This window comes from Oncorhynchus keta, chromosome 11 (assembly GCF_023373465.1).
Source record: "Oncorhynchus keta strain PuntledgeMale-10-30-2019 chromosome 11, Oket_V2, whole genome shotgun sequence".
In the NCBI taxonomy this organism is placed as follows: Eukaryota; Metazoa; Chordata; class Actinopteri; order Salmoniformes; family Salmonidae; genus Oncorhynchus; species Oncorhynchus keta.
Window position 1 is genome coordinate 11219213 of NC_068431.1, and position 15319 is coordinate 11234531.

Consider the following 15319-nt stretch of genomic DNA (forward strand, 5'->3'; position numbering starts at 1 on the left):
GAGAGAAGGAGAGAGAGAGAGATAGAGAGAGAGTGAGAAAGAGAGAGAGAGAGAGAGAGAGAGAGAGAGAGAGAGAGAGAGAGAGAGAGAGAGAGAGAGAGAGAGAGAGAGAGAGAGAGAGAGAGAGAGAGAGAGAGAGAGAGAGAGAGAGAGAGAGTGAATGATTATTGTAACTTCCTGTGTTTACGGTAACTTCCTGAGTTTACTCTAGCTTCCTGAGTTTACTGTAACTTCCTTGGTTTACTGTATCTTCCTGGAAATAGACTTGGGTTACATTCACCAAGCCAATGGATCATGCCGATGTCACCCACAACACCCTCTGTTAGCATCAGCAGATCCTCAATTTATCTATCGTCGTGAAAACATGATGAGATGGAGAGTTTAGATGTTAGATGTTAGACAGAGAGAGCATAGCGTTTTGGAAGAGAGAAATGTTCTGAGGGCCATTAGGAGAATAGCTCAGGAGCCAGGTGTGTGGGGTGTGTGGGGTGTGTGTTTCTGACGGTGTCGGAGTGGAGCGTCCTCTCCTCTCCTTCCTCCCCCAGCCTTTCACCGGCCCACTGAGGCAGTAATGAGAGGTTAACACAGTGGCAGCGTTGGCATAATTGAGTGAATTTAGCACCTTGGACAGCGCACTAAACTCCTTATTGCTGTTCTGACCTCCTCATCATGTTCTGTCAGTACGGCCCCGGGATTCAGCTGCTGATTGAGAGGCGATATGTTCCAGCGCCGCACACACACACACACGCACGCACACACGCATGCACAGACACACGCGCACCCACGCACGCACACACACACACACCTACACACACACACACCTACACACACACACACCTACACACACACACACCTACACACACACACACACCTACATACACGTGCTGCATGCCGTGTTCACAGCAGAGGTTAACGCTGGGAACTGGAGAGCAATTTTCTGCTAGTCGTTCCGCGGCCTCACGCTGTGGGCCCAACACATGAACTTTTAAAAAGGGCCCTTCAGACCCAGGTGTCTGCGTAAATATAATCAGAAAGAGAAAGGAGGAATGTAAAGAGGAAAACAGATTGATCTGATCAGGGTAGAAGGGTTTTACTGTACAGTTAATAGGGCTGGCTCTTTAATGTGGCAAACTCCTATACTCTGATACAGTCAACTCTGTTACGGTCAACTCTGATACAGTCAACTCTGATACGGTCAACTCTGTTACAGTCAACTCTGATACAGTCAACTCTGATACGGTCAACTCTGTTACAGTCAACTCTGATACAGTCAACTCTGATACAGTCACCTCTGTTACAGTCAACTCTGATACAGTCAACTCTGTTACAGTCAACTCTGATACAGTCAACTCTGTTACAGTCAACTCTGTTACAGTCAACTCTGATACAGTCAACTCTGTTACAGTCAACTCTGATACAGTCAACTCTGATACAGTCACCTCTGTTACAGTCAACTCTGATACAGTCAACTCTGTTACAGTCAACTCTGTTACAGTCAACTCTGTTACAGTCAACTCTGTTACGGTCAACTCTGATACAGTCAACTCTGTTACAGTCAACTCTGTTACGGTCAACTCTGTTACAGTCAACTCTGTTACAGTCAACTCTGTTACGGTCATCAACTCTGTTACAGTCAACTCTGTTACGGTCAACTCTGTTACAGTCAACTCTGTTACAGTCAACCCCGTTACGGTCAACTCTGTTACAGTCAACTCCGTTACAGTCAACTCTGTTACAGTCAACCCCGTTACAGTCAACTCTGTTACAGTCAACCCCGTTACAGTCAACTCTGTTACGGTCAACTCTGTTACAGTCAACTCTGTTACAGTCAACTCCGTTACGGTCAACTCTGTTACAGTCAACTCCGTTACAGTCAACTCTGTTACAGTCAACCCCGTTACAGTCAACTCTGTTACGGTCAACTCTGATACGGTCAACTCTGTTACAGTCAACTCTGTTACGGTCAACTCTGATGCAGTCACCTCTGATACGGTCAACTCTGTTACAGTCAACTCTGTTACGGTCACCTCTGATACGGTCAACTCTGTTACAGTAAACTCTGATACAGTCAACTCTGGTACAGTCAACTCTGTTACGGTCAACTCTGATACAGTCACCTCTGTTACAGTCACCTCTGATACAGTCAACTCTGTTACGGTCAACTCTGATACAGTCAACTCTGTTACAGTCAACTCTGTTACGGTCACCTCTGATACGGTCAACTCTGTTACAGTCAACCCCGTTACAGTCAACTCTGTTACGGTCACCTCTGATACGGTCAACTCTGTTACAGTCAACTCTGATACAGTCAACTCTGTTACAGTCAACTCTGATACAGTCAACTCTGTTACGGTCACCTCTGATACGGTCAACTCTGTTACAGTCAACCCCGTTACAGTCAACTCTGTTACGGTCACCTCTGATACGGTCAACTCTGTTACAGTCAACTCTGATACAGTCAACTCTGTTACAGTCAACTCTGATACAGTCAACTCTGATACAGTCAACTCTGTTACGGTCAACTCTGATACAGTCAACTCTGTTACAGTCAACTCTGTTACGGTCAACTCTGATACGGTCAACTCTGTTACAGTCAACTCTGTTACGGTCAACTCTGATACAGTCAACTCTGTTACAGTCAACTCTGTTACGGTCAACTCTGATACGGTCAACTCCGTTACAGTCACCTCTGTTACGGTCAACTCTGTTACGGTCAACTCTGATACAGTCAACTCCGTTGCAGTCACCTCTGATACGGTCAACTCCGTTACAGTCAACTCTGATACGGTCAACTCCGTTACAGTCAACTCTGATACAGTCAACTCTGTTACAGTCAACTCTGATACAGTCAACTCTGTTACAGTCAACTCTGTTACAGTCAACTCTGATACAGTCAACTCTGTTACAGTCAACTCTGATACAGTCAACTCTGATACAGTCAACTCTGTTACAGTCAACTCTGATACAGTCAACTCTGTTACAGTCAACTCTGTTACAGTCAACTCTGTTACAGTCAACTCTGTTACGGTCAACTCTGATACAGTCAACTCTGTTACAGTCAACTCTGTTACGGTCAACTCTGTTACAGTCAACTCTGTTACAGTCAACTCTGTTACGGTCATCAACTCTGTTACAGTCAACTCTGTTACGGTCAACTCTGTTACAGTCAACTCTGTTACAGTCAACCCCGTTACGGTCAACTCTGTTACATTCAACTCCGTTACAGTCAACTCTGTTACAGTCAACCCCGTTACAGTCAACTCTGTTACAGTCAACCCCGTTACAGTCAACTCTGTTACGGTCAACTCTGTTACAGTCAACTCTGTTACAGTCAACTCCGTTACGGTCAACTCTGTTACAGTCAACTCCGTTACAGTCAACTCTGTTACAGTCAACCCCGTTACAGTCAACTCTGTTACGGTCAACTCTGATACGGTCAACTCTGTTACAGTCAACTCTGTTACGGTCAACTCTGATGCAGTCACCTCTGATACGGTCAACTCTGTTACAGTCAACTCTGTTACGGTCACCTCTGATACGGTCAACTCTGTTACAGTAAACTCTGATACAGTCAACTCTGTTACAGTCAACTATGTTACGGTCAACTCTGATACAGTCACTCACCTCTGTTACAGTCACCTCTGATACAGTCAACTCTGTTACTGTCAACTCTGATACAGTCAACTCTGTTACAGTCAACTCTGTTACGGTCACCTCTGATACGGTCAACTCTGTTACAGTCAACTCTGATACAGTCAACTCTGTTACAGTCAACTCTGATACAGTCAACTCTGTTACAGTCAACTCTGTTACGGTCAACTCTGATACAGTCAACTCTGTTATAGTCAACTCTGTTACGGTCAACTCTGATACGGTCAACTCTGTTACAGTCAACTCTGTTACGGTCAACTCTGATACAGTCAACTCTGTTACAGTCAACTCCGTTACAGTCACCTCTGATACGGTCAACTCCGTTACAGTCAACTCTGATACAGTCAACTCTGATACGGTCAACTCTGTTACAGTCAACTCTGATACAGTCAACCCTGTTACGGTCAGCTCTGATACGGTCAACTCTATTACAGTCAACTCTGTTACGGTCATCAACTCTGATACGGTCAACCCCGTTACAGTCACCTCTGTTACGGTCAACTCTGTTACGGTCAACTCTGTTACTGTCAACTCTTTTACAGTCACCTCTGTTACAGTCACCTCTGTTACAGTCACCTCTGATACAGTCACCTCTGTTACAGTCACCTCTGATACGGTCAACCCCGTTACAGTCACCTCTGTTACAGTCACCTCTGTTACAGTCACCTCTGTTACAGTCACCTCTGATACGGTCAGCCCCGTTACAGTCACCTCTGTTACAGTCACCTCTGTTACAGTCACCTCTGTTACAGTCACCTCTGATACAGTCACCTCTGTTACAGTCACCTCTGATACAGTCACCTCTGTTACAGTCACCTCTGTTACAGTCACCTCCGTTACAGTCAACCCCGTTACAGTCACCTCTGTTACAGTCACCTCTGATACAGTCACCTCTGTTACAGTCAACCCCGTTACAGTCACCTCCGTTACAGTCACCTCTGTTACAGTCACCTCTGTTACAGTCACCTCTGTTACAGTCACCTCTGTTACAGTCACCTCTGTTACAGTCACCTCTGTTACAGTCACCTCTGTTACAGTCACCTCTGTTACAGTCACCTCTGTTACAGTCACCTCTGATACAGTCACCTCTGTTACAGTCACCTCTGATACAGTCACCTCTGTTACAGTCACCTCTGATACAGTCACCTCTGTTACAGTCACCTCTGATACGGTCAACCCCGTTACAGTCACCTCTGTTACAGTCACCTCTGTTACAGTCACCTCTGATACGGTCAACCCCGTTACAGTCACCTCTGTTACAGTCAACCCCGTTACAGTCACCTCCGTTACAGTCACCTCTGTTACAGTCACCTCCGTTACAGTCACCTCTGTTACAGTCACCTCTGTTACAGTCACCTCTGATACAGTCACCTCTGTTACAGTCACCTCTGTTACAGTCACCTCTGATACAGTCACCTCTGTTACATTCACCTCCGTTACAGTCACCTCCGTTACAGTCACCTCTGATACAGTCACCTCCGTTACAGTCACCTCCGTTACAGTCACCTCCGTTACAGTCACCTCTGATACAGTCACCTCCGTTACAGTCACCTCTGATACAGTCACCTCTGTTACAGTCACCTCTGATACAGTCACCTCCGTTACAGTCACCTCTGTTACAGTCAACTCTGTTACAGTCACCTCTGATACAGTCACCTCTGTTACAGTCACCTCTGATACAGTCACCTCTGTTACAGTCACCTCTGATACAGTCACCTCCGTTACAGTCACCTCTGATACAGTCACCTCCGTTACAGTCACCTCTGTTACAGTCACCTCTGTTACAGTCACCTCTGATACAGTCACCTCCGTTACAGTCACCTCTGATACAGTCACCTCCGTTACAGTCACCTCTGATACAGTCACCTCTGATACAGTCAACTCTGTTACAGTCACCTCTGTTACAGTCACCTCTGTTACAGTCAACTCTGTTACGGTCACCTCTGATACAGTCAACTCTGTTACAGTCACCTCTGTTACAGTCACCTCTGATACAGTCACCTCTGTTACAGTCACCTCTGATACGGTCAACCCCGTTACAGTCACCTCTGTTACAGTCACCTCCGTTACAGTCACCTCTGTTACAGTCACCTCTGTTACAGTCACCTCTGATACAGTCACCTCTGTTACAGTCACCTCTGATACGGTCAACCCCGTTACAGTCACCTCTGTTACAGTCACCTCTGTTACAGTCACCTCTGTTACAGTCACCTCTGATACGGTCAGCCCCGTTACAGTCACCTCTGTTACAGTCACCTCTGTTACAGTCACCTCTGTTACAGTCACCTCTGATACAGTCACCTCTGTTACAGTCACCTCTGATACAGTCACCTCTGTTACAGTCACCTCTGTTACAGTCACCTCCGTTACAGTCAACCCCGTTACAGTCACCTCTGTTACAGTCACCTCTGATACAGTCACCTCTGTTACAGTCAACCCCGTTACAGTCACCTCCGTTACAGTCACCTCTGTTACAGTCACCTCTGTTACAGTCACCTCCGTTACAGTCACCTCTGTTACAGTCACCTCTGTTACAGTCACCTCTGATACAGTCACCTCTGTTACAGTCACCTCTGTTACAGTCACCTCTGTTACAGTCACCTCTGATACAGTCACCTCTGTTACAGTCACCTCTGTTACAGTCACCTCTGTTACAGTCACCTCTGATACAGTCACCTCTGTTACAGTCACCTCCGTTACAGTCACCTCTGTTACAGTCACCTCTGATACAGTCACCTCTGATACAGTCACCTCTGTTACAGTCACCTCTGATACGGTCAACCCCGTTACAGTCACCTCTGTTACAGTCACCTCTGTTACAGTCACCTCTGATACGGTCAACCCCGTTACAGTCACCTCTGTTACAGTCAACCCCGTTACAGTCACCTCCGTTACAGTCACCTCTGTTACAGTCACCTCCGTTACAGTCACCTCTGTTACAGTCACCTCTGTTACAGTCACCTCTGATACAGTCACCTCTGTTACAGTCACCTCTGTTACAGTCACCTCTGTTACAGTCACCTCTGTTACAGTCACCTCCGTTACAGTCACCTCTGTTACAGTCACCTCTGTTACAGTCACCTCTGATACAGTCAACTCTGTTACTGTCAACTCTGATACAGTCAACTCTGTTACAGTCAACTCTGTTACGGTCACCTCTGATACGGTCAACTCTGTTACAGTCAACTCTGATACAGTCAACTCTGTTACAGTCAACTCTGATACAGTCAACTCTGTTACGGTCAACTCTGATACAGTCAACTCTGTTACAGTCAACTCCGTTACAGTCACCTCTGATACGGTCAACTCCGTTACAGTCAACTCTGATACAGTCAACTCTGATACGGTCAACTCTGTTACAGTCAACTCTGATACAGTCAACCCTGTTACGGTCAGCTCTGATACGGTCAACTCTATTACAGTCAACTCTGTTACGGTCATCAACTCTGATACGGTCAACCCCGTTACAGTCACCTCTGTTACGGTCAACTCTGTTACGGTCAACTCTGTTACTGTCAACTCTTTTACAGTCACCTCTGTTACAGTCACCTCTGTTACAGTCACCTCTGTTACAGTCACCTCTGTTACAGTCACCTCTGATACAGTCACCTCTGTTACAGTCACCTCTGATACGGTCAACCCCGTTACAGTCACCTCTGTTACAGTCACCTCTGTTACAGTCACCTCTGTTACAGTCACCTCTGATACGGTCAGCCCCGTTACAGTCACCTCTGTTACAGTCACCTCTGTTACAGTCACCTCTGTTACAGTCACCTCTGATACAGTCACCTCTGTTACAGTCACCTCTGATACAGTCACCTCTGTTACAGTCACCTCTGTTACAGTCACCTCTGTTACAGTCACCTCCGTTACAGTCAACCCCGTTACAGTCACCTCTGTTACAGTCACCTCTGATACAGTCACCTCTGTTACAGTCAACCCCGTTACAGTCACCTCCGTTACAGTCACCTCTGTTACAGTCACCTCTGTTACAGTCACCTCCGTTACAGTCACCTCTGTTACAGTCACCTCTGATACAGTCACCTCCGTTACAGTCACCTCTGTTACAGTCACCTCTGTTACAGTCACCTCCGTTACAGTCACCTCTGTTACAGTCACCTCTGATACAGTCACCTCTGTTACAGTCACCTCTGTTACAGTCACCTCTGTTACAGTCACCTCTGATACAGTCACCTCTGATACAGTCACCTCTGTTACAGTCACCTCTGATACGGTCAACCCCGTTACAGTCACCTCTGTTACAGTCACCTCTGATACGGTCAACCCCGTTACAGTCACCTCTGTTACAGTCAACCCCGTTACAGTCACCTCCGTTACAGTCACCTCTGTTACAGTCACCTCCGTTACAGTCACCTCTGTTACAGTCACCTCTGTTACAGTCACCTCTGATACAGTCACCTCTGTTACAGTCACCTCTGTTACAGTCACCTCTGATACAGTCACCTCTGTTACAGTCACCTCCGTTACAGTCACCTCCGTTACAGTCACCTCTGATACAGTCACCTCCGTTACAGTCACCTCCGTTACAGTCACCTCCGTTACAGTCACCTCTGATACAGTCACCTCCGTTACAGTCACCTCTGATACAGTCACCTCTGTTACAGTCACCTCTGATACAGTCACCTCCGTTACAGTCACCTCTGTTACAGTCAACTCTGTTACAGTCACCTCTGATACAGTCACCTCTGTTACAGTCACCTCTGATACAGTCACCTCTGTTACAGTCACCTCTGATACAGTCACCTCCGTTACAGTCACCTCTGATACAGTCACCTCCGTTACAGTCACCTCTGTTACAGTCACCTCTGTTACAGTCACCTCTGATACAGTCACCTCCGTTACAGTCACCTCTGATACAGTCACCTCCGTTACAGTCACCTCTGATACAGTCACCTCTGATACAGTCAACTCTGTTACAGTCACCTCTGTTACAGTCACCTCTGTTACAGTCAACTCTGTTACGGTCACCTCTGATACAGTCAACTCTGTTACAGTCACCTCTGTTACAGTCACCTCTGATACAGTCACCTCTGTTACAGTCACCTCTGATACGGTCAACCCCGTTACAGTCACCTCTGTTACAGTCACCTCCGTTACAGTCACCTCTGTTACAGTCACCTCTGTTACAGTCACCTCTGATACAGTCACCTCTGTTACAGTCACCTCTGATACGGTCAACCCCGTTACAGTCACCTCTGTTACAGTCACCTCTGTTACAGTCACCTCTGTTACAGTCACCTCTGATACGGTCAGCCCCGTTACAGTCACCTCTGTTACAGTCACCTCTGTTACAGTCACCTCTGATACAGTCACCTCTGTTACAGTCACCTCTGATACAGTCACCTCTGTTACAGTCACCTCTGTTACAGTCACCTCCGTTACAGTCAACCCCGTTACAGTCACCTCTGTTACAGTCACCTCTGATACAGTCACCTCTGTTACAGTCAACCCCGTTACAGTCACCTCCGTTACAGTCACCTCTGTTACAGTCACCTCTGTTACAGTCACCTCCGTTACAGTCACCTCTGTTACAGTCACCTCTGTTACAGTCACCTCTGATACAGTCACCTCTGTTACAGTCACCTCTGTTACAGTCACCTCTGTTACAGTCACCTCTGATACAGTCACCTCTGTTACAGTCACCTCCGTTACAGTCACCTCTGTTACAGTCACCTCTGATACAGTCACCTCTGATACAGTCACCTCTGTTACAGTCACCTCTGATACGGTCAACCCCGTTACAGTCACCTCTGTTACAGTCACCTCTGTTACAGTCACCTCTGATACGGTCAACCCCGTTACAGTCACCTCTGTTACAGTCAACCCCGTTACAGTCACCTCCGTTACAGTCACCTCTGTTACAGTCACCTCCGTTACAGTCACCTCTGTTACAGTCACCTCTGTTACAGTCACCTCTGATACAGTCACCTCTGTTACAGTCACCTCTGTTACAGTCACCTCTGATACAGTCACCTCTGTTACAGTCACCTCCGTTACAGTCACCTCCGTTACAGTCACCTCTGATACAGTCACCTCCGTTACAGTCACCTCTGATACAGTCACCTCTGTTACAGTCACCTCTGATACAGTCACCTCCGTTACAGTCACCTCTGTTACAGTCACCTCTGTTACAGTCACCTCTGATACAGTCACCTCCGTTACAGTCACCTCTGATACAGTCACCTCCGTTACAGTCACCTCTGATACAGTCACCTCTGATACAGTCACCTCTGTTACAGTCACCTCTGATACAGTCACCTCCGTTACAGTCACCTCTGATACAGTCACCTCTGATACAGTCACCTCTGATACAGTCACCTCCGTTACAGTCACCTCTGATACAGTCACCTCTGATACAGTCACCTCTGTTACAGTCACCTCTGATACAGTCACCTCTGATACAGTCACCTCTGATACAGTCACCTCTGTTACAGTCACCTCTGATACAGTCACCTCTGTTACAGTCACCTCTGATACAGTCACCTCTGATACAGTCACCTCTGTTACAGTCACCTCTGATACAGTCACCTCTGATACAGTCACCTCTGTTACAGTCACCTCTGATACAGTCACCTCTGATACAGTCACCTCTGATACAGTCACCTCTGATACAGTCACCTCTGATACAGTCACCTCTACAGTCAGTCCTGTTACTTTATTTGGCACTTAATAGGCACTTCCCAAATTAACTTTTTACATTTTTACTTTTTACAATTTTTATAAAGTTGAACATGTGCTCTTTATGACAGAAATGCTTTGACCAAGTTGCACGAATCAAATCAAATGTATTTATAAAGCAATTTCTACATCAGCAGATGTCACAAAGTGCCTATACAGAAACCAAGCCGAAAACCCCAAAAAGGCACCGAAATGGTGGAACGACCCTAAGCTTACTTTAAGAAATCTTTTTTTTTACGCGAAGACATAATGGACTTGACAACACATAAAAATGCTTTATAGACAACAACAACAAACAACGTATTTAACAAAACAAGTCGAAAATAACACAGAACTTAATGGAATTACTGTTGTCCCTGGGGGCCTGTGTCTTAGATTGAAGATAAGAGTGAAGTTCCCACTGCTGCCATAAAGTTTGATGAGTTGGAGTAGAGGGAGGCTAACGGCAAACACACAAACACACAACAGCTAACGGCAAACACACAACAGCTAACGGCAAACACACACCAGCTAACGGCAAACACACAAACACACAACAGCTAACGGCAAACACACAACAGCTAACGGCAAACACACAAACACACAACAGCTAACGGCAAACACACAACAGCTAACGGCAAACACACACCAGCTAACGGCAAACACACAACAGCTAACGGCAAACACACAAACACACAACAGCTAACGGCAAACACACACCAGCTAACGGCAAACACACAAACACAACAGCTAACGGCAAACACACAAACACAACAGCTAACGGCAAACACACAACAGCTAACGGCAAACACACAACAGCTAACGGCAAACACACAACAGCTAACGGCAAACACACACCAGCTAACGGCAAACACACAAACACAACAGCTAACGGCAAACACACAAACACACAACAGCTAACGGCAAACACACAACAGCTAACGGCAAACACACAACAGCTAACGGCAAACACAACAATACTTCAGGCAGTTGGCTCAGCTTGGCTCGGGATACTCCCCCCACACTTCAATAATTGTTTCTCATTAACAAGAATGTTTTTGTGCTGACGACTATTGTCTAATTGCCATGGAAATGTCTTCTGAGAGAGAACTGTTCTTGCTGAATTATTTCCCAACACCGATGAAGAAGTCTTTAGTGACCTTTTCACACAGACTTCATTGTCTTTCTCCAATAGAAAGCAGATGTAGAGAGCAATACTGGTGCTATTCTCTCTCTCTCTCTCTCTCTCTCTCTCTCTCTCTCTCTCTCTCTCTCTCTCTCTCTCTCTCTCTCTCTCTCTCTCTCTCTCTCTCTCTCAATTCAATTCAATTCAAGGGCTTTATTGGCATGGGAAACATGTGTTAACATTGCCAAAGCAAGTGAGGTAGACAACATACAAAGTGAATATATAAAGTGATTAACAACAAAAATTAACAGTAAACATTACACATACAGAAGTTTCAAAACAGTAAAGACATTACACATGTCATATTATATATATATATATGTACAAATAGTTAAAGGACACAAGATAAAATAAATAAGCATAAATATAGGTTGTATTTACAATGGTGTTTGTTCTTCAGTGGATGCCCTTTTCTCGTGGCAACAGGTCACAAATCTTGCTGCTGTGATGTCACACTGTGGTATTTCACCCAGTAGATATGGGAGTTTTTCAAAATTGGATTTGTTTTTGAATTCTTTGTGGATCTGTGTGATCTGGGGGAAATATGTCTCTCTAATATGGTCATACATTGGGCAGGAGGTTAGGAAGTGCAGCTCAGTTTCCACCTCATTTTGTGGGCAGTGAGCACATAGCCTGTCTTCTCTTGAGAGCCATGTCTGCCTACGGCGGCCTTTCTCAATAGCAAGGCTATGCTCACTGAGTCTGTACATAGTCAAAGCTTTCCTTAATTTTGGGTCAGTCACAGTGGTCAGGTATTCTGCCGCTGTGTACTCTCTGTGTAGGGCCAAATAGCATTCTAGTTTGCTCTGTTTCTTTGTTAATTCTTTCCAATGTGTCAAGTAATTATCTTTTTGTTTTCTCATGATTTGGTTGGGTCAAATTGTGCTGTTGTCCTGGGGCTCTGTAGGGTGTGTTTGTGTTTGTGAACAGAGCCCCAGGACCAGCTTGCTTAGGGGACTCTTCTCCAGGTTCATCTCTCTGTAGGTGATGGCTTTGTTATGGAAGGTTTGTGAATCGCTTCCTTTTAGGTGGTTGTAGAATTTAATGACTCTTTTGTGGATTTTGATAATTAGTGGGTATCGGCCTAATTCTGCTCTGCATGCATTATTTGGTGTTTTACGTTGTACACGGAGGATATTTTTGCAGAATGCTGCGTGCAGAGTGTCAATTTGGTGTTTGTCCCATTTTGTGAAGTCGTGGTTGGTGAGCGGACCCCAGACCTCACAACCATAAAGGGCAATGGGCTCTATGACTGATTCAAGTATTTTTAGCCAAATCCTAATTGGTATGTTGAAATGTATGTTTCTTTTGATGGCATAGAATGCCCTTCTTGCCTTGTCTCTCAGATCGTTCACAGCTTTGTGGAAGTTACCTGTGGCGCTGATGTTTAGGCCAAGGTATGTATAGTTTTTTGTGTGCTCTAGGGCAACAGTGTCTAGATGGAATTTGTATTTGTGGTCCTGGTGACTGGACCTTTTTTGGAACACCATTATTTTGGTCTTACTGAGATTTACTGTCAGGGCCCAGGTCTGACAGAATCTGTGCATAAGATCTAGGTGCTGCTGTAGGCCCTCCTTGGTTGGTGACAGAAGCACCAGATCATCAGCAAACAGCAGACATTTGACTTCGGATTCTAGCAGGGGGAGGCCGGGTGATGCAGACTTTTCTAGTGCCCGCGCCAATTCGTTGATATATATGTTGAAGAGGGTGGGGCTTAAGCTGCATCCCTGTATAACCTCACGACCCTGTGTGAAGAAATGTGTGTGTTTTTTGCCAATTTTAACCGCACACTTGTTGTTTGTGTACATGGATATTATAATGTCATATGTTTTACCCCCAACACCACTTTCCATCAGTTTGTATAGCAGACCCTCATGCCAGATTGAGTCGAAGGCTTTTTTGAAATCAACAAAGCATGAGAAGACTTTGCCTTTGTTTTGGTTTGTTTGGTTGTCAATTAGGGTGTGCAGGGTGAATACATGGTCTGTTGTACGGTAATTTCTCTCTCTCTCTCTGTCTCTCTCTCTCTCTCTCTCTCTCTCTCTCTCTCTGTCTCTCTCTCTCTGTCTCTCTCTCTCTCTGTCTCTCTCTCTTGCTCTCTCTCTTGCTCTCTCTCTCTCTCTGTCTCTCTCACTCTCTGTCTCTCTCACTCTCTGTCTCTCTGTCTGTCTCTCTCTCTCTCTCTCTCTCTCTCTCTCTCTCTCTCTCAATTCAATTCAATTCAATTCAATTCAAGGGCTTTATTGGCATGGGAAACATGTGTTAACATTGCCAAAGCAAGTGAGGTAGACAACATACAAAGTGAATATATAAAGTGAAAAACAACAAAAATTAACAGTAAACATTACACATACAACAGTTTCAAAACAGTAAAGACATTACAAATGTCATATTATATATATATATATATATATATATATCTCTCTCTGTCTCCCTGTCAGAGTCTGAACAATTCAATTCAGTATAGTTCCAATGTTTTAGGTTGTTGGCGATGGTACTCACTAAAAGGGAATGTTCAAGGTAATCCAGGAAAATACTAAATTGCATGTTGCACTGTAGAAGAGCCAGGACAGAGGTGAAAGTTGAGGGTTTTACAGTAGATGACAGAACCACAAATATGAGGTCTTTCAATGTTTATTGCTGAACAACAATATATTGCTACACCATCTCACCCGTTCTCTCTCTCTTTCTCTCTCTCTCTCGCTCTCTGTCTCTCTCGCTTTCTCTCTCTCGCTTTCTCTCTCTCTCGCTCGCTCTCTGTCTCTCTCGCTTCCTCTCTCTCTCGTTTTCTCTCTCGCTTGCTCACTCTTTCTTTCTTTCTTTCTTTCTTTCTTTCTTTCTTTCTTTCTTTCTTTCTTTCTTTCTTTCTCTCTCTCTCTCGCTTTCTCTCTCTCTCGTTTTCTCTCTCTCTCGCTCTTTCTTTCTTTCTTACTTTCTCTCTCTCCCTACTTCCATCCCTCTCTCTCTTTCTACAGGAAGTGATTCTGAAGAGGGCAGCAGACCTCGTGGAGGCTCTGTATGGGATGCCTCACAACAACCAGGTGCAGTTCAGACAGACACCATCTCTCTCTCTGTCCCCACCACACTCTGCCATATCCCCCTACGTCCCCGTTCACACCAGTTAGACGTCATTATTCATTAATCTCCGGTGGCTAATAGCATGCCTGATTAAATATTCATCAAATACTTCCAAGACATGTCCACATTAATTATCCCCACTATAACCAATGTATTTCCACTTTGTGAAAATAGTCATGACACATTGAACATACAGCAGGTCATTTGTGACCTATTTAGTGTCACCCTGTCTAGACAAAAGGAGTGGAGTAACAGTAATATACAGGGAAAATTACATGTTGACAGGTACAGTAGTGTAACAGGGTTCTACTGTCGTACCCCACCAGAACACAACATATAGGCTGGTTCCCCTGTCATACCCCACCAGAACACAACATATAGGCTGGTTCTACTGTCGTACCCCACCAGAACACAACATATAGGCTGGTTCCCCTGTCATACCCCACCAGAACACAACATATAGGCTGGTTCTACTGTCGTACCCCACCAGAACACAACATATAGGCTGGTTCCCCTGTCATACCCCACCAGAACACAACATATAGGCTGGTTCTACTGTCGTACCCCACCAGAACACAACATATAGGCTGGTTCTACTGTCGTACCCCACCAGAACACAACATATAGGCTGGTTCTACTGTCATACCCCACCAGAACACAACATATAGGCTGGTTCTACTGTCGTACCCCACCAGAACACAACATATAGGCTGGTTCCCCTGTCAT

General features: G+C 45.4%; 1 protein-coding gene across 12 annotated transcripts in view; it reads left to right on the forward strand.

Annotated features, from left to right (window-relative positions):
- The window catches only part of LOC118390676 (transcription factor COE1-A-like), a 362338-nt gene that overhangs the window by 328071 nt on the left and 18948 nt on the right, over positions 1–15319 (forward strand). For all 12 annotated transcript variants that reach the window (XM_052529445.1, XM_052529447.1, XM_052529446.1 and 9 more), the window contains one exon: positions 14491–14556. In XM_052529445.1, coding sequence (XP_052385405.1) covers positions 14491–14556 — 66 coding nt within the window. The remainder of the gene's footprint in view (positions 1–14490; positions 14557–15319) is intronic.